This window comes from Giraffa tippelskirchi, chromosome 3, assembly GCF_054371585.1.
Source record: "Giraffa tippelskirchi isolate mGirTip1 chromosome 3, T2T-mGirTip1v1.2.pri, whole genome shotgun sequence".
Classification (NCBI taxonomy): Eukaryota; Metazoa; Chordata; class Mammalia; order Artiodactyla; family Giraffidae; genus Giraffa; species Giraffa tippelskirchi.
Genome location: NC_137277.1, coordinates 172,394,800 through 172,422,067, shown reverse-complemented (window position 1 = coordinate 172,422,067; position 27,268 = coordinate 172,394,800). Strand labels below are relative to the sequence as shown.

Below are 27,268 nucleotides of genomic sequence, written 5' to 3'. Positions count from 1 at the left end.
TTGACTGTGTTTCCTATTTGTCTGAAATAACAAATACAGTTTGAATGTTTCAAGCCAATTTATGTATTCCTCTTAAAACAGTAATTTGTTTTATTGAGACATGCTTTTAGAAGGCAAATAGAAAACTACGTCAATGATGGATTTAGGAATGGGAAAAGATCTAGTTATTCAAGGTGATTCTGTTTCCACTTGGTTTCGAAATTATCATGGAACATCATTCTGATGCTTACTTGGAAAACTAGTCTGTCATAAATATAACATTGATTGAGTTTATCTAGATTTTATCCAGAAATTTAAAAATAAGTTGTAACATTCTACACTCTCATTTCCTTCTCTGTACTCAATTCTGACAGGTACGGTCTTTAGAGAAGCCAAAATTTTAAAGATGAGACATTTCAAATTCTTTGAGCCAAAGAGAGCTTTTCTCAAAGTATATGGTACTTAGGGTCAAGATATTTTTTCTTTTTTAAAATTGAGATAAGTTTCAAAAATAAAGCGCTCCATTTTCACTCTTTTAAAGTTTATAATTCAGTGGTTTTTAGTGTACTTATAATATTGTGCAACCATTACCCTATCTAAATCCATAACACTTACATTGCCCTCTGGAAAACCCCATACCTCCCATTCGCTCCTCCTCCAACCTTTGATAATTACTAATCTATTAATATTTTCTGTCTCTATGGATGTGCCTATTCCGACATTTCATACACATGGAATTATACAGTACGTGATTTCTTTCACTTGGCATCACATTTTCAAGGTTCCTCTATGTTGTAGCACCGATTGGTACTTCCATCTTCTTCATTCTTTTTTATGGTCAAATATTCCATTGTGGGACTTCCCTGGTGGCTCAGTGGTAGAGAATCCACTTGCATACAGGAGACATGGGTTCAATTCCTGGGCTGGGAAGATCCCCTGGAGAAGGAAACAGCTACCCACTCCAGTACGCGTGCCTGGGAAATCCCATGGACAGGGGAGCCTGGCAGGCTACAGTGCTTGGGGTCTCAAAAGAGTTGGACATGACTTAGTGACTAAACAATTAACGACAAGTGTTTCACTGTATAGATGTAGCATGTTTTGCTTATTTAGTGATCAATGGAAATGAGTCATTCCCATTTTTGACCATTACAAATAATTCTGCTGTAAATATTCATGTACAAGCTTATGTATGAACATATTTTGTCAGTTCTCTTGAGTATATACCTAGGAATGAAATTGCTGTGTCATATGGTAACTCTGTGTTTTACTTTCTGATGACCTGCCAAAATGTTGTACCATTTTACATAAAACCTGTTTACATATCTTTGCTGTTTGTAGGCAAAATGTTCATTTCTGTACTAGGGGATTCCTTTTTAGTTTCAAAAAATAAAAAAAAGCACTTGAGTGAATTTTAGCTTGAATTTTTAAGAGAAAAGATTAAACAGAAGAAAATTTCACATAACAAAATGAAACAATAATTTTTGTAAAAGTTTTATGTATGTGTATCTTTTCATTTCTGAAAAACGTGTTTATGAATGAAAGGATTTGGTATTTTTATTTCTAAGAATTAAAAATTGATATATATTCCGTTTACTCATCACTAAGGAAAGAGTGTTATGTCAAAACACTGTTGAAGTTCCCCTTTAGAAAATATTTCCATCACTAACTCTGAATAATGAAAGTAATTATTTTCGATGTTGTAATGCATACTGTGTTTTAAAAGATATTTTATATTTGCCATATACAGACTTTAAACCCAGGACATAGAACCTCACTTATAGATGAGAGTCTTCTGGAAGAGAGGAGAAGAGTGACAGTTTTTGCTGAGCACCAAGACTTGAATATGAAGTAATTTGTGCACATGGCATTGGTCAGACGTTCCTTCAGGTGCAACAAGCTCTTGGCCACAGATTCCTGGTGAGTGTCCTCAAGTAGGATCACTGGCTTTTATTTAGTAACTTCTCCCCAGGGTTAGTTTTATAGGTATAAATTATCTGAGTGTCAAAACACCCAAGTATTCCAGAAATCTATAAATTTTACCTGCTGCCGTTCTATTAAACTGCACTTTTATTATTAAGCAGCAATTCTCTCTACTCTTCCAGAATTGCAGCCACACAGTCACCCAGTGGGAGAATGTACAAGGCCACAGATTCTTGCTCTCCTATTTACTGGGTTTGAATAGCAAAAACCTTCTTGTGTCCAGAGCCACAGGGTCTCTATAACTAGCAGTTATAGCAGTTAGGACAATGCACTGCATGAGTGTGGTAGGCAGAATGATGACCCCCAAAGCTGTCCACACCCTAATTCCTTGAGCCTCTGAATGTGTTCTGTTATGTGGTAAGGGAGAATTATGGTTATAGATGAAATTAAGGTTGCTAATCAGCTGACCGTGCAATGGGGAAGTTATCCTGGATTATCTGAGGGACTCAGTATAATCACAAGGGTTCCCCAGCCCATGCAGCTACAGTGTCCTCTTTTGGCTTCCCTGGTGGCTCAGGCGGTAAAGAATCTGCCTACAATGCAGGAGATCCAGGTTCCATCCCTGGGTCGGGAAGATCGGAGAAAAGAAATGGCAACCCACTCCAATACTCTTGCCTGGAGAATCCCATGGACAGAAGAGCCTGGCGGGCTACAGCCCATGGGATCACAAAGAGTCGGGAACAACTGGGGGACTAAAACACTGAAAGTGAAGGAGGGAGGCAGAAGATTGAGAGTCGAGAAGGAGATGTGATGATGCAAGCAGAGGTCAGAGGGATGTAGCGGGAGAGAGACTTGACTGGTCACTGCTGGCTTTGAAGGTGGAAGGGACCACAAGCCAAGGAATGCAGGCAGCCTTTAGAATCCAGAAAAAGCAAGGAAACCAAGTGTGCCTTGGAGACTTCAGAAAAGACACAGCCCTGCCAACACTTTGATTTTTTTTTTTTTTGCCAGTGAGACCTATTTCAGACTTCTGGCCTCTAGAATGATAAGAAAATAAATTTTTGTTGTTTTATGTCACCAAGTTTGTGGTCATGTGCTACAGCAGCAGTAGCAAACTATTAATAGTATGAGATTGTTCAAAGTGACTACAAAAATATTGGGAGTTATGACAGGGAAATGTTAAATAGTGAAAAATATGGAAAATTTTGAAGCTGATGAACATGTATTGATGGGTAATGAAAGAAGAGAGGGTAATGGGAAGGAGGCATTTTCCCATACTGTTTCCCAAACCATCTCCTCAGCCCAGTTAGGTTTCTTCCATTCTCCCTCCTTCTAGTTGGTCCCACTTAATAGCATCCAGAATACCTTAATCTTTACAGTAGTTCCTGGGCAAAGCTGCTTGCTTCCTGCTTTCCTCTAGTTTTTATTCTGAGAGTCATCTCCCTTCACTTATCCATCCACCCACGTCTCACCTTCCCAATGTCCCTGTGGTACCCAGCACAGTGAGGGCCACGTTAAAGGGTGTGAGTACTTCTTGACTGATTATAAAGAGGAAATGTGGTGATGCTATCTGGAGAGAGGGTAACATTTATCTGGTCACTGATGACCATCAATTGGTGATAGTAGCCTATTAGAAGCTAAAAAAAAATGCTTTCTGGAATTAATTCCTATGTCCTTTTGCTTTTTAGTTTGTTGTACATGAAAACTGACAGTTTAAATTAATCTGCATTTTTGTTTTTTTGTAGGTCACTCATACTTCTTCTCTTTTCTGTACAATATGCACATGGGGTAAGTCCATTAAAGAGCTCTGATTGCATGTTGAAAATTTACTTTACTGAATGCATTACTTTTATTATACTGTTTTAAATCATTTTTAAAAATTGAAGTATAGTTAATTTACAATGTTGTGTTAGTTTCAGAACTAACAGAAAAATGATTCAGTTATATCTCTCTATCTATCTGCCTCTTGATTCTTCTCTATTATAGGTTATCACAAGATATTGAATATAGTTCCCTGTGGTATACAGTAAAATCTTGTTGTTTATTTTATATATAATGGTGTGTTTATGTCAATCCCAAACTTCTAATTTATCTCCCCCACACCTTTGGTAACCATAAGTTTGCTTTCTATGTCTCTGAGTCTATTTCTGTTTTGTAAATAAGTTCATTTGTATCATTTTGTTTAGGATTCCACATGTAAGGGAGATCATATGATATTTTTCTCTCTCTGTCTGACTTACTTAACTTAGCTTCACTTACTTCATGGATAACCTCTATCCATGTTGCTGCAAATGACATTATTTCATTCTTTTTTTATGGCTGAGTAGTATTCCATTATGTATATGTATATATACACACATATTTCATTATATATGTGTGTGTGTGTATATATATGCATATAATATCACATCTTCTTTATCCATTTAACTGTTGATGGACATTTAGGTTGATTCCATGTCTTGGCTATCATAAACAGAGCTGCTGTGAATATTTTGTTGCATTTGTCTTTTCGAATTAGAGTTTTCTTTGGATATATGCCCAAGATTAGGGTTGCAGGATCACATGGTAACTCTATTTTCAGCTTTTAGGGACTTGTATATTGTTCTTCATACTGCCTACACCAATTTGCAATTCCCAACAGTAATGTAAGAAGATTCCCATTTCTCCACACACTCTCCAGCATCTATTATTTGTAGAGTTTTTGATGATGGCTGTTCTGACTGGTGTGAGGTGATACCTCATTGTAGTTTTGATTTGCATTTCTCTAATAATTAGTGATATTGAGCATCTTTTCATATGCCTGTTGGCCACTTGTATATCTTCTTTGGATAAATCTCACTTGATCATGATATGTAAGCCTTTTAATATATTGGTGGAGTTGGTTTGCTGGTATTTTGTTGAGAATTTTGCATCTATGTTCATTAGAGATATAATTTAATTTTTTGTGATATCTTCGTCTGGTTTAGATATCAGGGTGTTGGTGGCCTCATAGAATGAGTTCAGAAGTGTTTCTTCCTCTGTAATATTTTGAGATAGTTTCAGAAGGATAGGTGTCATCTCTTCTCTGAATGTTTGGTAGAATTTCCCTGTGAAGCCATCTGGTCATGGACTTTTTGTTTGTTGAAATTATTTTAGTCACAGATTCAATTTCAGTACATGTAATTGATCTTTCATATTTTCTATTTCTTCCTAGTTCAGTCTTGGGAAATTGTACCTTTCTAAGAATTTATCCTTTTCTTCTAAGTTGCCCATTTTATTGGCATATAATTGCCTATAGTAGACTTTTATGATCCTTTGTGTTTGTTGTGTCAGTTGTGACTTCTTTTTCATTTTTAATTTTATTGATTTGAGCCCTCTCCTTTTTTTCTTGATGAGTCTGGCTAAAGGTTTCTCAATTTTGTTTACGTTTTCAAAGAACCAGTTTTTAGTTTCATTGATCTTTTCTATTGTTTTCTAGTCTCTATTTCATTTATTTCAGGTTTGATCTTTATGTTTCTTTCCTTCAGCTACCTTTAGGTTTTGTTTATGTTCTTTCTTTATTATACTTGTAAACAAGTCACTCTCTGGGGCTTTTTTCTCATTTGTAAAAAAGGAAGTGTTGGATTAAATGGGCTGTAAGATTTCTTTTATATCCAACCATCAAGACAAAATTGCCTAGGTATTAGACATTTCTTTGTTTTATAGCGGAGCTATTTTTTCAAAACTTTTTTTCACAGGGTAGAAGGAAGCAGCTGGGCCATTACAAGATTAAATCAAGAAGTATAAAATTAAATTTGAACATTTTAACTCTGGAGAAGGATAAGCCTCAAACATTCTGTTCTGCTCCTCTCTAGAGAATCGAAGTGATTAAACCCAACTTCAGATACTTCTAGGAAATCCTGTTAGAGGCAGCCTGTATTCAGGTTGATCTTGAGACAGTCAGACTGGTTTAAATTCATGCTAATAAATACATCTCTGTCTATCCATCCTGTAGCTTGGACCTATCCAGCCCAGCTTCTGTGATTCAAGTTATCATAGGTCTTTTCAAAGTGAATCAAAATAGAAAGTTTCCATTCATTCTCCTTTCTCTTTTAATCAGGAGCAGAAAGCACATGCATCAAAGAATAGGATGCCCTGGGTTCCTCTGCCAGTGATTCATCTCATAACTTATTCAAAACTCACTTTTCTCCTATGGGAAATGGGCTTGATAAAACCTGCCCAGCTTAGTTCACAGGCATTTCAGAGCATCACCTCAAATAATGAACAGAAACACACCGAAATATATGTTTGTGGATTATTTTTCCTCTTATCTAACTTTTTAAAGTTTCTTTTGTATTATGTTCTTTTTCTCTATTACAAAAGTCTATAGAGTGCTAAATTTTACATCCTTCACTTTTTTATGTTTCATATGAGTGCATATAACACCTGAACAAAGATTATTCTATCTTGGCTCTTCCTGCCAGCTTCTGGTGTGCTGAGATTCTAGAGATTTCCCACAGAGAGAGACTGTACAGTAGGTGGATTTTAAAGGTAGAGATGTAAATTGATAAAATCTCCATGGAAAGTCAAATTGGCATCATCTGTCAGGATTTTAAATGCATGTGCCCATTGACATAGCAATTTCCCTATTTGAAATTTATCATATATATTTATTCTGGCATGGATAAATACATATGCACAAGAATATTAGTTTAAAGGTAGCATTCAGAAGCAAGAGGGGAGATAATTAAATGTCCATTAATAAGGACTAACTAAATAAGTTATAATATTGAGTTGGCCAAAAAGTCCATTTGGGTTTTTATGTATGATGTTATAGAGAAACCGAAGCGAACTTTTTGGCCAACCCAATACTTTGTTTAATGGGTAGCCATATGCAGTAATTCAGAATGACTTTGAAGACATAAGTGAGAAAAGCAAGGTACAAAGAAATATACCTTTTGCGTAAAAACAAAACAAGGACAAAATCACCAAAAGTGTGTGTGTGTGTGTGTTTAGTCATTGTGTTATAATAAATATACTCATAAGTGCCCAGACATGGACTTGAGGTGAGCAGTTATCTTTAGGAGAAGGAACTGAGGACCAGAGTTAGAAGAGAAAATTTCTTTTTCCATTACACTGTTTTGAACTGATTAAATTATCATGTACATATGTTATTTGTTTAAAAAAACCCATAAAAGCACAAATACAGGACAGGTCATTAACCTAGACATTAGTAAAATGTTTTCTTGAACTTTTTATGCAACAAATATTTGTTTAAAATATCTGGGATAAAACAGGCAGTGAGTTTTATTTTTTTCTCTTTGAAGAGTAGCATTGGTTTTTGAGAATGCTAGTATATTCCCAGTTTGTATTTTGAATGTTGACTTGTCTGAGATACTATCTTTATCTCTTTTTAATGGGGTTATACAATATGGTTCTGAGGTACAGTTTCTTCCTTTATAGATGCCTCCCTCCTTTAAAGTGATGTTTGTTGGAATATGTCTGATGTAGAAGAACTTTGTGGGGACTAAAATTGCCTCTTGCTTTTTTCTTTTATTGGTTCAAGTTGAAGTTTTGTACGTGTTTCTTTATTAGAATTCTACTAATCTACTTTAAACTGATTCTTCTCTGAAATGTAATTTTGCTACAAACATCTTAATAATACTTAGCATAATAAAGTTTAAAAAATAACAAACTTGCCTCTATTATCAAGCCATCTAATCAACTGACCTTTTTTCTCTGGTTGTTTTGATATTTCACTGAACACATAGTAATGAATCCCAACCTTAAATGAACCCAAGTGTTCTGAATAGTTATTTTAAGTGCTTTCATACTGTCCTGACCTGGCCCTGAGCATTTGATTTTTTTTTTACCTTATCAGGGTTTTGAACTTAACATTTCTGCATTCATAGATAACAGTGTTACCCAAAGCTCAAGAGGTATATGTTTCTGAAACTTCAGTTACATTTTTTAACTTAAATTATCTAATTCCTTAGCTCTTGTCAAGATTCAAATTTTTATGTATTTTTCAGTGACCCACAAGAGTTATGTTTATAAAAATGTATTTTTAATTAATGATTAATTAAAATATTTAATTGTTTTTGAGCATATTTTTCAAGAAAAAAGAGCTCTTAATCATATGATTGAAAAGAAAGATATGCCACTTAGACTCTTTTCCCTCACATCACATATACATATACTCTTGTGTATATGGGGCTGTATACTTTTGTACATGTACATGTAATGAAGGGGATATGTATACATTTGTGCATTTCATACATATACATGTATATTTATGTATGTTTTACATAAGTGTGTATATTTATGTATATATATATATATCTTCTATCTGAACTGTGCATATTGCTGTGCAGAATCTTTTAAGCTTAATTAGGTCCCCAAGAGAAAAACAAATTTCGTATATTAATGCATATATGTGGAATCTAGAGAAGTGGTACAGCTAAACCTAGTTCCAGGGCAGGAATAGAGATGCAGACATAGAGAAGAGACACATAGACACAGGGCAGGGGATGAGTTGGGAGATTGAGACTGACGAATGTGCGCTGTCATATATAAAACAGATAGCTAGTGGGAACCTGCTACATAGCAGAAGGAGCTCAGCTGGGTGCTCTGTGGTGACCTGGGTGGGGTGGGGGGAATGGGAGGAGGCAGTGGGAAAGCCACAGGAAGGGGATACATGTATACATATAGCTGATTCATTGGAAGGACTGATGCTGAAGCTGAAGCTCCAATACTTTGGCCACCTGATGCGAAGAAGTGACTCATTGGAAAAGACCCTGATGCTGGGAAAGATTGAGGCCGGGAGGAGAAGGGGACGACAGAGGATGAGATGGTTGGAGGGCATCACTGACTCAGTGGAGTGAGCATGTGTTTGAGCAAGCTCTGGGAGTTAGTGATGGACAGGGAGTCTGGGTGCGCTGCAGTCTATGGGGTCACAAAGACTTGGACACAACGGAGCAACTGAGCTGACTGACAGCTGATTCACTTTGTCATACAGCAGAAACTAACGCAACATCACTGTAAAGCAAATATAGCCCAATTTTAAAAAAGAGAACAGTACATATTGGTTCAGTTGTGTGATGTTTCCCCATTATGTGTTGGTCTAAAGGCTAAAGTTTACACTGTTGTTAGTTTTAAAAGATCTATTAATTATAGAAGTGTATGGCCCTATCTGGGGCTTCCCAGATGGCACAAGTGGTAAAGAACCCACCTGCCAATGCAGGAGACGCAAGAGACGCAGGTTCAGTCCCTGGGTCAGGAAGATCCCTTGGAGGAGGGCATGGCAACCCATTCCAGTATTCTTCCCATGGGCAGAGGAGCCTGGTGGGCTACAGTCCATGAAAGAGTTGGACACAACTGAAGCGACTTATCAGAATGCACATGGCCCTATCCATACCCTCAGCGCCCAGCACCGAGAGCTGCTGTACCACCTTTTCCCTCTCAACATGCAGCCCTGACCACCGTGAATGAATCAATGCTCAGTGTGTTTTCACTGCAGGTATGTCATTCTGGCTGTCATTAAGGGTCTCCTTGTGGACACTGTTCCTCTACAACTATACTTTTGTATTGAAGTGACTGACGACTCGCCCACATACATAATGAGGGTCTGTGAGAAAATGGGGCTGATTCTTCCCGTAGGGGTGTGTGTGTAGGATGAGTTAGAGTTAAGAAGATATGTGATCATGTGGTAATTTAACTTTCTAAAGAGCATTATAGAAAAGCTAGCTACAAGTGGGGAAAAGGCCCAAATTACCCAAGTTCAGAAGCTTTTGGTTTGAGAGACACGTCAGAGGAGCCGTCTTGGGGTGTCAGCAAGCTGTAGGAGGAAGAGTTTTAATTCAAGTGCAAGGCTGTGACGGCAGTGCTGACCCACGAGGGCCTCCCTGGGGGACACAAGCCCTAGCTGATCTTGGAGGTAAAGGAAGAGAGTCTTGGAAGAAAAGTCACTCTTATAATTTAAAGTAGACACCGTGGCGTACATGCGGTTTTCCCAGCTACATAGTTAACATTCTAAAATTGTTCACAATTTGGTAAACAAACTCTTACCAAGAGAGACAAATCGTAGAAGATTCTGGTTAAACATAAATGACTTCAAAGGAGGTTTTTTTTAAAAAAAAATCCTAGTTCATGTAAACCTTTATCCTGCTCACATAATCATCAACTCTTTTTTTAAAATTTTTTAATTAATTTTTTCTTGAGTATAGTTGCTTTGCAATGTTTTATTAGTTTCTGCTGTACAGCAAGGTGGATCAGCTATATGTATACATGTATCCCTTCTTTTTTGGATTTCCTTCCCATTTAGGTCACCACAGAGCATTGAGTAGAGTTTCCTGAGCTATAAAGTAGGTTCTCACTAGTTATCTATTTTATACATAGTATCAATAGCATATATATGTCAATCCCAAACTACCAGTTTATCAACCCGTTGATTTTCAAGCCACAGTGTAAGTTCTTTGCCTTTTTATATATCAGTATTAGTCTTTTCAGAGACTCAGAGATAAAACTGTACTGTGGACTTCTCATGAGTTAGAGAAACCAAGAGTACTTGCTATAATGTATATATCGTGTACCCAGCTAGGTGATAAATACTGGTCGACTAAATCAATGCTTCACTTTCTAGGGTGGAAAGAAGTTTATCGGTCTCTGTGGAGGAAGAGATTGCTCTCTTTGCCAGTGCTTTCCTGAAAAGGGATCTCGGGTGAGTGATGTAAAATTCAGCATGGGTGGTGGGAGGGGAAAATGGGAAATTACTAATCAAAGAGCGTAAAGCTTCTATTATGCAAGATGAATAAGCTCTAGAGATCTCCACCCAGCATCCTATCCACTGTCATCAATAACGTACTGTTCACTTAAAATTCTGTTGAATCACCTTGTGCAGAAAGGGTCCTGGTGCACACGGCCCACGCTGGGTCGCCATGTTGATATTCATGTTTTAAAAGCACTAGTTGAGAAGTATTAATACTGCAATGAGTTAAGAAAAAATCCACTTAACTTGTTTAAAGTAATGTTTCTAGACATTTGACCCCATGACTCTGGGACGTCTTTTAAAACCTTGTGGAATAGTGTTCCGTAATCAAAGTGACAGTTGCATTTATCACGTGCTCCTTATGTGCCAGGCACTGGTCCGACGTGCTCAAAATGCTTTAGCTCACCGATCCCTCACAATAACTCCCTTCCCATCTTATGGTACCATCTTTGTGGAGCCAAAGACATCAGCATAGAACAATTGAGCACCCTGCTCAAGTCCACCCAAGACAGTGCTTTTGATGACCACACTCGATTCTCTGTCCTGAGACGCACAATAATAACCTTCTTGGTTACAGTATATGGGGTCTCTTGAACATTTATTTCTAAACTTCTCTCACATATTCTGACAGCAGCAGTTGGCAGGCATTAACTCACCTGTGGCTGGGACTATTAGATCAAACCATCCTGTTGGTTCAAAACACTCCCACCGTATTATGAGAAAAGAATATGTTTCAGAAGTTTTAGACAGTTTTTGAGTCAGATCAGTGATGTTGAAATGTGTCTAGATGGATCCAGTAGGGCTGTGTGTGATGCTCAAAAAGCACAATTCCATAAAGATCAGCCCGCAAGGATGCAAAATATTACCTTTCTGAGAGAAAGGACCGTCTATGTCTCCCACAGTGTTGCTTTATCTTCACATAGTAGTTGTACAAGGTGTGTGTGGTTCGTTTGTCAATTCCTTGCTTTAAGCAGCTTCCTTGTTGAGCTTACGTTACGGCAAACCCCTTTCTGCTTGAAATGGTTTGTTTCTTCTTTAATACATCATGACTTTTGGTGATCGGAGTTTATCTTAAGCTTTTTCCCCAGCCACTTTTATGATTTATTTATTTTTTTAAAGACATTGAATTTATTATAATATTTCTTCTGTTTTATGTTTTTATGGCCGTGAGGCATGTGGGATTCTAGCTCCCCCCCAGGGATTGAACCCGTACCCTCTGCATTGGAGGGTGGAGTCTTAACCACGGGACCACCAGGGAAGTCCCCATGATAATATTTAAAAACTACATTTGCCAGAAAGTGAAGTTAGGACCCTAAAAATGAGCAGTCTAAGAAATGCTTTAGCTTTTTTCATATCAGTGACCCCAATAGTCAGGAAAAAAGCCTGGCGTTTTCATGAGGTTGTCCATATAAACGTGCCAAGATTGCAAGCCAAGATTTTAAGACCTTTGGAGCTTGAGGTCCAAGAGAAATGGAGGGATCAGCTCCATGGCAGGAATGGGATGGGAACACCACAGAACAAAGTTGAAGCTAGGTAGGGTGTGGTCCTCCGACTTAATGATATTTGAAAACATTTTTTTTTTTTCCTGACATACCTGCATGGAGGAGTGGTGGTACTCCTGGTTCCAGTGGCTCATAGGCCATGACTGCTTGATATCTACAATGCATAGGACAGCCCCCCATCAAAGAACTGCTGCTGCTGCTGCTGCTAAGTTGTTTCAGTCGTGTCCGACTCTGTGCGACCCCATAGATGGCAGCCCACCAGGTTCCCCTGTCCCTGGGATTCTCCAGGCAAGAACACTGGAGTGGGTTGCCATTTCCTTCTCCAATGCACGAAAGTGAAACGTGAAAATGAAGTCAATCAGTCGTGTCTGACTCTTAGTGACCCCAGGGACTGCAGAAAATCAGGCTCTTCTGTCCATGGGATTTTCCAGGCAAGAGGACTGGAGTGGGTCGCCAGTGCCTTCTCCATCCTCAAATGCCAGTAGCGCTGAGATTGAGAAATCCTTCTCTCATTCTACAGCAGTTCTGAGGCCAGAAGGATTGTTATGTCCATTGTCAATACGGGGAACCCTGGATTTCCAAGAGTTTTAAATAACTTGGTTATATGTGGAAGGGGTGGGTGTCCCTGGTGGCTCAAACAGTAAAGGATCTGCCTGCAATATAAGAGACCTGGGTTCGATCTCTGGGTCAGGAAAATCCCCTGGAGAAGGAAATGGTAACCCACTCCTGTATTCTTGCCTGGAGAATCCCATGGACAGAGGAGCCTGGCGGACTGCAGTGACCTCCGTGGGGTCACAAAGCGTCAGACACAGCTGAGCGACTAACACTTTCATTTTCACGTGGAAGGAACAGGGACCACTTCCAGATGTCTGGTCTCAGTCCCAGCATCTGCCTCGTGGTCCAGGAGAAAAGGATGACACTAGGGCTCAAACACCAGTTCTCGTCCTAATATTTGGCCGTGGCCGCTTGAATCTGCCCAAGCCTGGGTTTCCTCATATTTACTCCCTTGGTGCTTTGTCTCCGTGTTCTTGGGCTGTGGAACCATCACAGGCATTTGCATCCGTAGAGGATGTGCTGTCTCTGATCACCAGACCTTCAGCGAGGTGGGGCTGCAGGGCTCACGGGGGTGGGCCTCTGTCTTCGTGAACCACTGTCTTCGTCCCGGTTTCTGGGTGGTCAGGGAGAGCTGTGTGCGGAACACCGGTCAACCTCTGCCCTTCCTGGCACAGATGGATCCCTGGTGATGGCTGCGAGGTGCTGGCAACGTTCTGCAGCTAGGAATTTGGAAGCGTGGTTTGTGCATAACCGGGAGGAGGTTTGGGAGGCGGCCAGCCACTCTCACGCCATCTCTCCAGTCGCCACAGTGACAGCTCAAGGTGGACAATAGAAACAGGAATAAGCCGAATTATGAGGGTTGAGGCTCTTTCCGAGGTGGCACGGTCCCAGAGTGGAACAGCAGGGCCTTCCTGAGAGGGAAGTGATGCCTCTTCTGGTTGAATGGTTGACTAAGTGGTTTGTCCAGCCCAGAATCAAAGCTGCTGTGTCTATAGTGAGGGATGGGGAGCCAGGCTGGGTGAGGGTTTCAGTGGAGACAGAAATTGGGCTTTGAGGTGGAGTTGGGATGCATCTCCCTTCTCCAGTGGACCACATTTTGTCAGTCCGTCCTAAAGGAGATCAGTCCTGAGTGTTCATTGGAAGGACTGATGTTGAAGCTGAAACTCCAATCCTTTGGCCACCTGATGCGAAGAGCCGACTCATTTGAAAAGACCCCGATGCTGGGAAAGATTGAGGGCAGGAGAAGAAGGGGATGATAGAGGATGAGATGGTTGGATGGCATCACTGACTCAATGGACATGAGTTTGGGTAAACTCCGGGAGTTGATGATGGACAGGGAGGCCTGGCGTGCTGCGGTCCATGGGGTCGTGAAGAGTCGGACACAACTGAGTGACTGAACTGAACTGAACTGAACTGGGATGCATCTAAGGGCAGGAACCAAGGGTGCTCCTTCAGTCTCACCCCTGCACTGCTGGAGGCTCACAGTCCAGCCCCCACATGTGTTCTCATCAGTAATCACCATCACCTCCCCTTGGACCATCTCCCGCTGCATCAGCTGGGCACTCACTGTCCCTCGAACACAATCTAAATATTCCCACTCCTCTACCTTTTTTTTTTTTAATGATTATAGCAGTTTTTATTGTAACATTCATATACGATTATTATAAACCATTTAGATAATACTGAAAAACTTTTTGTTTGTTGTTGTTCAATCACTCAGTCGTGTCCAACTCTTTGCGACCCTATGGACTGCAGCACACCAGGCTTCCCTGTCCATCACCAACTCCCGGAGCTTGCTCAGACTCATGTCCAGCGAGTCAGTGGTGCCATCCAACCATCTCATCCTCTGTCGCCCCCTTCTCCTCCTGCCTTCAATCTTTCCCAGCATCAGGGTCTTTTCCAATGAGTCAGCTCTAGAAGCAGCATAATAAATCATCCAGGGATTCAAGACCAGAAAGCAATCACTCAATATTTATTGATTTTATGACACATCCCCTCTGCCCTTTTCTGGGATGCCTTCCCATTTCCAACTTGGTCTCCATCTTTCCTGCCCTCCCCAAAGGAACTCAGGAGAGACTCTGCCCCCAGAAGTTCTCCTGGCTGGTCCCAGACAGTGCGGATGGCCCCCTAATGTGAACCTGGTTCCCTTCTGTGATGCTTCTTGCGCCCTGACCTACAGCTCTGTCTGGGTTCTACTGTGGATGTGTCTGCCTCTCTTGATTAGATTGTAAGCATGTTCTCCTTAGAAGTGGTTGTGAGGACACATGTAAAATGTTTATGCTGGTTCCTGGCTCGTAGTGGATGTTCTAGAAATATAAGTTGCCTACGTTAGTTTCTCCTCTTTGAGAGCTGAGAGTCATTTCTGGAGGTATTTCTTTGAGATGATCACAGTAGATGGCACCTAATAGGTAGTTAACACACTTAAATCAATAACTTAAAATTCAGATTTGAGCCTGGACAGGATTTGGGAGTCTGAGCTGGTAGCCAGGCCACAAGCAGCATGTATGTGGGAAGACCTGCCAAGTCCAAGGGAAATGGAAATAGAATTAGCAGGAAGTCTTTCCCCCGAGTCTTTTTATACACAATATGTAAACCTCTTAGTAACTGAGCATCTCACAGAGTTCAGACTTTCTTGTGAGTATCAGATAGGACCAGAAATAAGCACTTTGAGCCACAGAAGAGAACATGGCCATTGCTGTATTTAGATCTCTTGAAGGTTTAGTAGCACCCTGGAAAGACCTTGAGTCTGAGGTTAGGATACTGGGAATTACCCCTTTGGTTTTGGGGGGAGTTCAGAGCCGTCACCTGGGAAGTAAGAGTTTGTACTAGAGGACTGGTCCTGTCCCTCCTAACAGCCTATGGTTCTGTGATGTGGGCATTACTTTTCATATATGACAGTAACTTAATTGGCTTCTAAAATATTTTGCGACTCTGTATAACACTTCCCCAAACCCCATTATACTCCCTCTTTAGGGATATAAATGACGTAGCATTGGGCAGGATATCAAATTATTCTTTATCAGTTTCAATGGGAAGATCTTCTGGAGGAGGAAATGAATGGCAACCCACTCCAGTATTCTTGCCTGGAGAATCCCCCGGACAGAGGAGCCTGGTGGGCTGCAGTCCATGGGGTCATAAAGAGTAGGACAGGACTGAGCGCAGCACAACAGTTTCAAGGGAGAAATTGCTGTATTTTAATGGATGTCTTCTTGTAGGGAAAATGACATACATGTCATCACAGACCAGGATGGAATCTTTTATAAGGTTGCTTTAGTAACTCTCTTGATATTAAAGACACCGTCTATATTTTATTCCAGAAAAAAAAAATATTGTTTTCCATTCAGGGGAGTCTTGTAACGGTTAAGTCAATAGAACTTTATAGTTTGGTAGTTTTATACATTAGAAGGTCAAATGGCTTAAAACTCACGATCTGACTTAGTTTATTTTTGGTTTGGAAACCAAAATCACACATTAGCAAACCAGTCTTTCTTTTGGGAATTTTAAATCACCAAAATACATACAGGTATTTTTTCCTGCAATGTCATTCACTTGTCCCTTCCACTCCTAAGAGCTTGCAGTCCATGATAAAAATGGAATTTCCTTGGGAAATTTTAACTATCGTTAACATTTTTCATATCATTAAATGATTTGCCCACAAAGTTCTAGAATTCAACCTCTTTATCACTCACACAACTGTGTTCGAGTACGCTGTATGACTGTGGCCGGATAAATGGTTCAGAGCAATTATTTTCATGTTCCCAAAGTTTGCGTAAGTCGACTATGCAAATTCCAGTGACAACAGAACAGTTGGCAAATATCGTCTGTCACCACCCCTTCGTGATTTGGTTCTGATGTCTTCTTTTTCTTGCTACATCTTTCTTCTCTGAGGACCGACTCCTTAGCTCATTGTGTCTCTGCTGGAGAATTGTCCGATACATGAAGTCTTACCCGAACTGACAAATGCAGGTGCCTTGAGGTGACAGCAGGTGACCTGAGTGAGGGGTCCCAGGAAGGGACCTCAGCCTTGGGGACTATGTGGGGCTGAGTGGTCCTTTTGTCATGTAAAGGGATCAGCATTAAAAACAAAAACCAACAACATAGTGCCTAATAATTAAACAAGTTTCCTGGTAGAATTCAGCCTGCCACCTGCCAGCTTGTAACTGGTTTAGCTGGTTAAAGTAGTTCCCCTTGTCATAAATATTAACCTTAAATTTTGAAGAATGGGAAACATACAGAAGTTAAAGACTGAATCCTATATGTCAGTGCACGAGAATATTTCTGAACAGGCCATGGGAGACCTGCGGATAGTGGGGAGATATCAGTTTATATCATTTGGCCTATTAATAATATCATTAATAGCCAATATCTATATAGAGAAATGGGGCTTCCCAGGCTGTTCCAAAGAACCCGCCTCCATTGCAGGAGACATACGAGATGTGGGTTTGATGCCTGGGCTGGGAAGATCCCCTGGAAGAGGCAGGGCTTGACAACCTCCTCCAGTGTTCTTGCCTGAAAAATCCCGTGGACAGAGTAGTCTGGCAGTCTAAAGTCCATAGAGTCGCAAAGAGTCGGACAGGACTGAAGTGACTTAGCACTCACGTATATAGAGGAATTGGAGAAAGACATGGCAACCCACTCCTGTGTTCTTGCCTGGAGAATCCCATGGAGAGAGGACCCTGGTGGGCTACAGTCCATAGGGTTGCGAAGAGTCGGACATGACTTAGCAACTAAACATCACAGAGGAATAATAACCCCAACGAATTAGCATGGCTTTCAGTACACTGATGATCTCGCTCTTTAAACCCAACATTTGTGCTTGAAAAAGGAAAGCAAACCTATATTTGCCTGCTACTTTTATTAAATAATTTGCCTCTATTATTTACCAAACAGGCTAACTGTATGAAACCTCACCAAGAAACCCCAGTGACAGGTTGGGTCTGAAGGTAGATTTTGGTATGTCTGCCCCAGCCAGTCACCCCATTAAACGGGCAGTGGTTTTACAGCCGTGCCCTTGGTCTCCTGGCTGGAGTTCAATCCTGTGTGTGTGCGTGTGTGTGATCGCGCGCATGCTCAGTTCAATCCCATAGCAACGATGATTGCTGAGCTCTGCGACAGGGCGTGAACCGTGACTAGGCGGGCGCAGAGCTCAGCAAATGTGGGACTAGGCTGAACTTGAGAAGATCAAGGTCATTACCAAAGTGGAGTCAGCCTTGGTGGTGGTGGTAAGAAATAAGGTGCATTTCCACGCAGGGCATCTTCCACACAGGAACACAGGAGCAGAGTTTGTGACTAGGAGAATAGTTGTCTCGTGCCAAGGTAGCATGTGACTAAATTAGTTAAAATGAATCACAGAGTTTTTAGGAGAGAAAATTGTATTTCTCCTTTCACATGCCATTTTCTATAAGTTGCTAAGAAATCCACAGGGAAATAGCTGTGTCTTCAAGTGCTGTTTTTTTTTCACTCCTGTCACACATATGTGAATTTGCAAATCACTCAAGTTAGTAGCCATTCAGTCCTTTCATGCCATAAAGAAGGCTGAGCACCGAAGAATTGATGCTTTAGAATTGTGGTGTTGGAGAAGACCCTTAAGAGCACCTTGGACAGCAAGGAGATCAAACGAGTCAATCCTAAAGGAAATCAACACTGAATATTCATTGGAAGGACTGATGCTGAAGCGGAAGCTCCAATCTTTCGGCCATCTGATGTGAAGAGCTGACTGACTGGACAAGACCCTGATCCTGGGAAAGACTGAAGGCAGGAGGAGAAAGGGACAACAGAGGATGAGATGGTTGGAAGTCATCACCGACTCAATGGACGTAAGTTCGAGCAAACCAGGGGAGATAGTGAAGAACAGGGAAGCCTGGTGTGCTGCAGTTCATGGAGTTGCAAAGAGTTGATAAGACTGAGCAACTGAACAACAACAGCAGCAACAATTTCTTCCATTAATTCAGGAGCATTCACCGTGTGCCAGGCATCTGAGGAGGCTGTGAGGCCTTGAGGGTAAAGAGGTGGGGCCCTGTGGCCCGGAGCTGGGAGCCCATCTAGCAAGACAGACTCACCTTCCAGCCGTTCCTTCTGGGTGCCTGATGAGTGCCAGATGTGGGTGGTCTGGGTGTTTTGGATCCATCAGGGAAAAGAATAGACGAAGACCCTTTCTTCTTCCCCAGGTGGATAATCTAGTGCCCTAACTTGATTTTGCACAGAAGCCTATGTGTGCGTGGTGGACGGTACCAGGATATCTTGGACCTGATGGAACCAGAGGTCACCCAGCGATGGCCTAGGGGAAGCATGGCATGTTATCTCCATAGGCAAGATGGAGACCCATTCTCTGCCTCTTCCAGCCCTGGCTTGTGGCTACATCACTTTAGTCGCTGCCTCTATCATCACATCACCTTCTCCCCTGCATGTCTGGGCCAAATCTTCCTCCATGTCCCTCTTATAAGGATACATGTAACAGCATCTAGGACCCACCTGGATAACACAGAACAAAAATCATCCTCTCAAAATCCTTAGGTTTATTACATCTTTTGCCACCCAAGGCAATATCCACAGGTTCCAGGATTAGGGCATAAACATATCTTTTTGTGGCCACGCTTCAAATCACTGTAAGTGTTTGGACAGAGACAACAGCCCCTACTCAGGCCCTGAAGTGAGAAGGAGATGGTGTGTTGGATGGGCCACAAGGTGGCCAGCAAGGTTTGATCATGTAGGTGAGGGGGCGAGTGGTAAAGGATGCAGTTGAGAAACCAGGTGGGGGTGTCCTGAAGGATAGGCAAGGCTTTGAAAGATGTTCGGAGGAGTAGAAACAGTTTGGATTTATGTTATAAGAACATGCTGGATGCTCTTCAGAGAATATAGTGAAGGTGACGAGAGGCGGGGAGAATTATTAGGGAAAACCTGTCAGGAGACTACTGTAGTCACCCTGGTGGAAGGTCATGGTGGCTCAGCAAAGGGGTGAGCATGGAGGGGAAGGGCGTGGGTGTTAAGAATATTCAGGAGGCAGATGGGTAGGAAGGAGGAGACTCCAGGTGGGGCGGGAGGTGATGTGAACAGCTGTGTGGATGGAGGCGGGTGGCCGAGGAACACACGTAAGGGGATGATCATGAGTCCACTTTGCATACAGATGTGTGGCCAGGGCTCGGAAGAGAGTTTGGGCTAGGGAGGGAAACAGAGAGGATGCTCAGACCTGGAGGTGACTGACCCCAGGGAGATGGGCAAGTCTGCCCAAGAGAAAGTGACAAGAGGTCAGGGCAGCCCAGCGGAGCTGCAGGAGGAGGAAGGGGGCCAGCACTGGAGACTCAGGAGGGGGAGAAAGATGGGAAGGGCCAGGGGCAGGGACCCCAGAAGAGCAGGGGAGGGAAAGAGAGACACCTGGATTCTCCTCCTCGGGCGGCATCCCAGGAGCTCTTGGTGCTGCCTGTTGCATTCCCCCGGCAGCTGAAAAACCAGATACGGGTTATCCTGAAGAATAGGAAGGCTCTGAAAGATGTTCGGAGGAGTAGACACAGGTTGGATTTATGTTATAAGAACATGCTGGCTGCTCTTTGGAGAATGTAGTGATGAGGGGAGGGGAGAATTATTAGGGAAAACCTGTCAGGAGGCTACTGTAGTCATCCTGGTGGGAGGTTTGGGCTGGAGACCATCGTACCTGGAAGGGTACGATGCTGGGCTGATGTTACACCATTTCTGAAGATGGGAAAACCAGTGTTCCATGAGCTGGATCAAGGAGTGACATTATTTTTTTTATTGAAGTATAGTTGATTTACAGTGTTTCAGATGTATAGCAAAGTGATTCAGTTACACACACACACACACACACACACACACATTCTTTTTCAGATTCTTTTCCAAACAGGCTATTACAAGATATTGAAGGTAGTTCCCCATGCTGTATAAGTAGGTGGGTGACCTTATTTATCGTTCAGTAGCAAAGCCATGTCTTCTAGTTCTCAGTGCAGCATTTTTTCCCATTGCATCAAGCTTCCGCTTAAGAAAACAACTTGTTTCTTTTATTTTTGATCTGTATTATATGAGACGAGGAATGTTTACTAAACTTATTGTGATTTCATGATGTATGTGAGTTGAATCATTATGCTGTACATCTTTTTTATCTTTTTTTTTTTGGCTCTGCTGCTTGGCTTGCAGGATCTTAATTCACTGACCAAGAATGGAACTGAGATCCTGGAAATTCCCTTTCTTCCAGTTTTAATGAGATACTTAATACAGCACTGTATGTTTAAGATGTACCCCATGGGGAGTTAACCTGTCAGTCCACTGGTTAGGGCTTTGCACTTTGGCTGCCATGGGCCCAAGGGAACTAAAATCCCACAAACTTTGAGGTGTGGCCCTCCCCCCCCCAAAAAATACTGAAAAAAAAAATACAAAAATACAGCCTATTTATCAAATTAAAAGACATTAATAAATGAATTTTACATGATTTGGAAGAACACATTATGTCCTGCTTATATTAATGAAAAAAATAAATAATATTCATTTTACCTCCATTAAAATTTTTTTAAAAACACAGCTGAAAATCTGAGCCAATGATATTACAGACTTAACTGACCAATTTGTTCCTTCATTGAGTGAGGTGAATTTAAGGCACAAGAAAACACTCTGCCATTGCAGTCCGGTCTCCTTGGACTGTCTACTCTTTGAGTAACACCTTTTATGTTATTTATGTTATGATCCTTCTATATCTCCAGCAGTTGTTTCATCTACAATAGAGGAGGACCTTGGAGGCACCCCTAAAGGGTTCAGGCTGCACATTGAGGCCTAGTTGAGCTTTAAGTGATGTTATAGTGCCACCTAGTGGCATAGTTGTTGAAATACAATCAAGAATTTAAAAGAGTTGCTGGCAACCCCTTTGTTAATTTTGATTATAAATAAGTGCTTGAGTGGATATTTAATTATACTGTGGAAGGCAGTGGCCAAGTTGGGCTGGGGGTGGTAATAAAAATGTACACAGATTCCTGGTCTCAATAATCTTACTGGACAACCTCACCCCAAGTAGATATTAAAATAATATGCATAAAATAATAACAAGAAATAAGTGCTAAGCTTATGTAGGTATTAATTGCTTGAGGGTGGATATGAGAGTTTATACGAGAGTGAGATCGATAAAGACTGTAGTGAAAAGGGAAGTAGCAACTTGGAAGTCGGGTGTGACTCTGCTTCTCCAGGGGGTAGCCAAGTGGCCTTCATCTCTCTGAGCCTAGGCTTCCTCATTTGGGGATGAAAAGTAGACATAGGATGACTTTGTGCTCTAAGGATGTAAGGATTGCATGAGAGGAAGGCAGAGTACTTTTCCAGTGACCAGATGGAGTAAGTGCTCAGTGAAGGGTGTCCTAGCATCGTCGTCATTGTTATCATCATAAATTGGGTTGGGGAAGGTTGAATCTGAGCTACAGATGGGCCAAGGCTGCTATTCCTTCAGGCAAAGAGAAGACATAAATGTGACTGGCCCAGAGGGTGTGAGTGCAGACACTTAGGGACTAGGGCTAGCTGGGGTGGAGGAAGATGGGCTGTGCTCATTGCAGTGTTGATGGAAGCAAGGACACAGCAAAGGGAAGACTGAGGCTTAGTTGACATTGGTATATGCAAATGAGGGGGAGACTGGAGTTAGGGAAGCGGGGGAGGCTGGTGCTTGGGTAGCCCATATGGATGACCAGACCATGACCCAGGACCGCCACAGTGGGATGAAAGAGGGACAGACATCTGAGAATTAATTCAGAGAAAGAGATGATAGACTTGGTCTTGGGAGAAGGAGGGATAGAGGGTCAGCAAAGCTGACAGCTGGGTGGTGAGCTTAGCTGGTGGAAGGAACCCAAGTTGCCATCTGCTGAGTCAGGGAGGAAAAAGGCAGGAAAACCAGTCTGGGCGTGGTGAGCTCAGCTTCTGACATGATGAGTGTGAATGTACAGGGAAGAAGATTCAAGGAAGTTTGTAGAGAACAGTCAAAGATGCAGGATGGGACTAGGAAATTAGATTTGAGAACACAAAAATAGAAGTCTTTAACTAATTTGATGAACATTGTTGTATGTGGACTTCCCTTACTTATACGGGGATAATAATCCACAGTCTTTAGTGCTGCTGGTTGGATTAAATGAAGTAATATGTGGACACCGCAGGCACATAACCAAGCTTAATAAATAAATACCTTTCCCTTCCTGCGACACTTTTGATGATCAATGTCATGTTCTTATTGGCCAAGAGTGATTTGGAAATTTATGTGTAAACAGTATAAGAAAATGCTTTCCAGATGGCTCAGTGGTAAAGAATCTACCTGCCAAAGCAGGAGATGCAGGAGATGTGGGTTCGATCCCTGAGTCCGTAAGATCCCCTGGAGAAGGAAATGACAATCCACTCCAGTATTCTCGCCTGGAAAATTCCAAGCAAAAACAGTGGAGCCTGGCAGGCTTCCAGTCCATGGGGTTGCAAAAGAGTTGGACAGGGCTTAGTGACTTCACTTTCATTTTTACTTTCTGGCTCAGACGGTAAAGTGTCTGCCTACAAGACGGGAGACCTGGGTTCCATGCCTGGGTTTGGGAAGATCTCCCGGAGAAGGAAATGGCAACTCACTCTCATATTCTTGCCTGGAAAATCCCATGGACAGAGGAGCCTAGTAGGCTACAATCCATGGGGTCGCAAAGAGTCGGACACAACTGAGTAACTTCAGTTTCACTTTAGTGGCTAAACACCAACAGTATAATAAGAGCATCTTTCTTGTTTGTTCATTCATTTCATTCACTCAGACTTCTTGCACTGATTTTCTGATTCTAAAAGAGCAAGAAATAGTGGCAGAAAAGTGTGCATCTGTTATTGTCTATCTGTAGCTATTTCTCCCAGTCCTCATACTGCTCAATAGACGAAGGATTTCTTTTTTTAAAATTAATTAATTTATTTTAAGTCTAATTACTTTACAATATTGTGGTGGTTTTGGCCGTACATCAACATGAATCAGCCACGGGTGTACATGTCCCTCCATTCCTCTTAGGGTTTAGTTCCTGGAAGCAAGCAGACCAGCCGTAGCCCAAAAGCCTGATTTGAAGATTTAGGTGTTAAAAATGTACATACCATCTTTTCTGTTGGTCTCGTCTACTAAATGTTGTGAAATAAAGATAGTTTGATCCTAGCCTAGCTCAAGAGACACATCTGACACGGACGGTTAACGAGGGGGAATCCTAAAGGAATGCTCTGGCCTCCGAGAGCCAGGCAGGCGTGGGAGCCCGTGTCCACTCGGATCGCCTTCAGCCTTTATTTGTTCAGCTGGCCCGAGAGCCCGGTGTGGCTGCAGCCACAGTGGGGAGGCGCGTGAACGGGTCTGATGACTTGGCGTCCGCCTGGCCTTTGGGTAGAAAGCCATGGCCTGGCGGCTTCCCATGGCATGCCAGAGCTTCCTCGGCTGTCAGGCCGAATGTCCTTTCTGGATTCAGTGAATCCTTTTACTGACTTCACCGTCTCTCACTGAAGGTCATAAACCACAGAGGCAATTCCAGATCCACAGTAGCAAAAAAAGAAAAAAAAAGAAAAAATTCAGAGATCCTACCTCTGTCAGCCAGCCGTTCCCTTGGGCATTTTTTTCTTTTTGCTACAGTGACTGAAATGCAGTGATCCATTGCCTAGCATGGGTGAAAGGTACAGGGGTAGGAGTGGAATATTTCTTAAAAAAAAAAACAACACACCTTTTTTTAAAGATGCAAAATTCTTGTGATTATTTAATGATTCTGTAGTTACAGTAGTGTCTTGTCTTGTTCAATTGCTAAGTTGCGCCTGACTCTGCAACCCCGTGGACGGCAGCACTGTCCTTCACTATCTCCTAGAATTTGCTCAAATTCATGTCCACTGAGTCAGTGATGCTGTCTAACCATCTCATCCTCTGTCATCCCCTTATTTATGTCTGTTCATCATGAAGTTAGTTTTAGTGGTGGCTGATAAATTAGGAAGCTCAACTCTTTACTTTTAAACATTTTTTTTTCTTTTATTGATCCCTTCTTTTATATGAAGTGATTTAATGAAAGTGGAATTATTCCATCACTGTGCATAAATGATTTACTCAGATTAGATAAATTCACAATGACTATTTCAAATATTGGTGCTCAGGAAGTTTTTGTGAACAGCTTTCTGGCATATTTAATACTGGTATACAGGGTTTAAGGTATTTGTTAAGATGTATTCTATAATATAAATATTAAGAGGAAAAAACAGTACTACATGTAGAACAAAACGCAAAGTCTCCCCCATAAAAGGGGCCTTTGATGCTCTCTGTTTTTTCACTTGCACAGTAGGGGTTGTATGTGCAGTTTAGTGTGGTTGAAGGAAGACCCCTGTGTCAGATCTCAACAACCACAGACACCGACGGGGCAGCGTTCAGGGCCACTGTTCTGCTCAGCCCGGGTGGAGTCGTCTCAGGTCCCCATCCCTACTCTCAGCCAGACTTCCAGGGACAGCAGTTCAGAGCCAGGAGATAGCAGATCCTTGACAGTCTTCCCTTGGGTTGGGTGGTGGATCTGATCACGTGATTTTCTTAAGTGTTGTTCTCTGCCTTTCTTGCATCATGGCCTCGGGCACCTAGACTCTGCCAGGAGCTCTGGTCTGGTGGGTGTGGGGCTGGGGACACACATACAAAGAGGTGATCACAGGAGTGGATGGGAAGTGTCATTACGCAGGCATCTTGGACAAACATCTCATTCTGAAGGGTGTGCGGCAAGGGTAGCAGACAGTGGGGTTTTTCCGGGGAGTGGGGAGTGAGAGATGACCTGGGGGGCATGGCAGGGGCACTTCAGGGACAGGACACAGAAGTCTGTGAAGGAACGGAGCTTGACATCTCTTGTTCAGGGATGTCAGTGTGACGGATTAGGGCTGGGGAGGTGGCAAAAGGGAGGGACAGAAAATTTAATAATACAAATTACCATTGCTCAATATATTTCTGTTTAAGAGTGTTTTAGGTGGCGCGTTCTCAATCAGGACACATTTCTTTATTGAATGCAGTTTTATCATTCTTGCCACTGTGCTCAATATTTCCACTCCTTTTCCTTTTCTCTCCAAAGTTCCATTAGTGGCTTGGACTCGGCATCGCATGTCTAAAACGAAATACATTAAAGAGAATTATAGCCAGTGAGTTGGCTGTCCTTTCTGTTCCCCTTTTCTGTCCAGACATACATTTTGTTGTTTTTAGATCATAGGTTATTGTAAAGTACAGTGTTCACAATAGATAGTTTAGAACTTTGTGTGTAAATGATGTGTGAGACAGATAATTTCCAAACTTAATGAAAAAGCAGTTATTTCCTGAGCCTTATGGTAATTAATCAAAACCAACTGAGATTAATTAACACGTAGAAAAGGTCAGCTGAAGCATTATTTATGCTGACATTTAGATTGTAGTTTAGAAATTGTATAATATCTAGAGTAAATAGATATGCCCTCAAAGTGCCCCTAAATGGTTGGTGCCCATATGATTAGATTTTAAATTTTATTGTTGTCTTTTCTGTAACACTTATGTATACATTTAAGCTGCCTTGAAAATTCTAAGCTTACAGTATTTTTATGGGTGCTCAAAGAATAGCAGCTATTCTAATGATAATGAAAACGCATGAAGAGAAGGGAAAGTACAAATAAAGTAAGATTTTGACTTATAAAATGTAGGCAGATGTTAAAGGTTGTCAATAATAACAAAAGGAACGAGGAAGAAAGCACCGAGTCCAGGGTCAGCTTGGTGTTAGGGGATTGGCTGAGTGGACAGACCCCATTTTCGGTCACGTGGATCATTTACAGGGACAGAAAAGTTAACGGAAGTTCGCTTAAGTGGTACCCAGGCAGTGGCAGCTCCAACTTGGGCTTTAAGTAGTTTCAACAGGATGCACTCTGACTGTTTATCCAGTGCGGGTTGAGCACATGAGGAGCTCTGGGGCTCATGCTCAGGGCTGGGGTCCCATGACTGGCCCTGGTTTCAAGAGGGTGGCCGCCTAACAGAACAGTCTCACTCGCCCCCTTGTGGGATTTCATTCATAGGATTCCTGAGATTGGGTCACCAGAATGGTGCTTACACACTGATTTCAGATGATTCAAATTTTTATGTAGATGAGACTCTTCAAAAAATCTTTTTCCCCTGGGCCCCACACACCCAAAGGATGGCTCTACATTCTTTTGTAGGGTCCTGTGCACACTTGGTGGTTTTTGTTATTCGGTCACTAAGTCACGTCTGACTCTTTGCGACCCCATAGACTGTAGCCCCCCGGGCTCCTCTGTGCATGGGATTCTCCGGGCAAGAATGCTGGCGTGGGTAGTCATTCCCTTCTCCAGGGGATCTTCCAAATCCAGGGATTCAATCTGAGTCTCCTGCACTGGAGGCAGGTTCTTTACCACTGAGCCACCTGGGGAAGCCCCGTTCATGCTTGGAGCTAAGCACTAATGATTCAGAATTGCCCAGAGATTTAAGAGATCTGATCTGAGCAGATCTCCTCTGAAATCCACTCAGCTTTTCTCTCCACAGATCAAGAATTCACTTGCTCACTGAATGCAGTTATCCAGGTTTTCTGGTGGGGAAAAGGGAGATTCAATGACTTTTCTTAAATATTTGGAAAATTTT

The 27,268-nt window shown here is 41.9% G+C and overlaps 1 protein-coding gene across 6 annotated transcripts in view; it reads left to right on the top strand.

Annotated features, from left to right (window-relative positions):
• Positions 1-27,268, top strand: part of COL4A4 (collagen type IV alpha 4 chain) — a 147,675-nt gene that overhangs the window by 13,745 nt on the left and 106,662 nt on the right. For all 6 annotated transcript variants that reach the window (XR_014080676.1, XM_081584675.1, XM_081584676.1 and 3 more), the window contains exons 2-4: positions 1,727-1,896; positions 3,645-3,687; positions 10,499-10,576. Coding sequence is in view for 5 of the 6 variants with exons in the window: in XM_081584675.1 (XP_081440801.1) it covers positions 1,841-1,896; positions 3,645-3,687; positions 10,499-10,576 (177 nt within the window). In the remaining variant the exon portion in view is untranslated. The remainder of the gene's footprint in view (positions 1-1,726; positions 1,897-3,644; positions 3,688-10,498; positions 10,577-27,268) is intronic.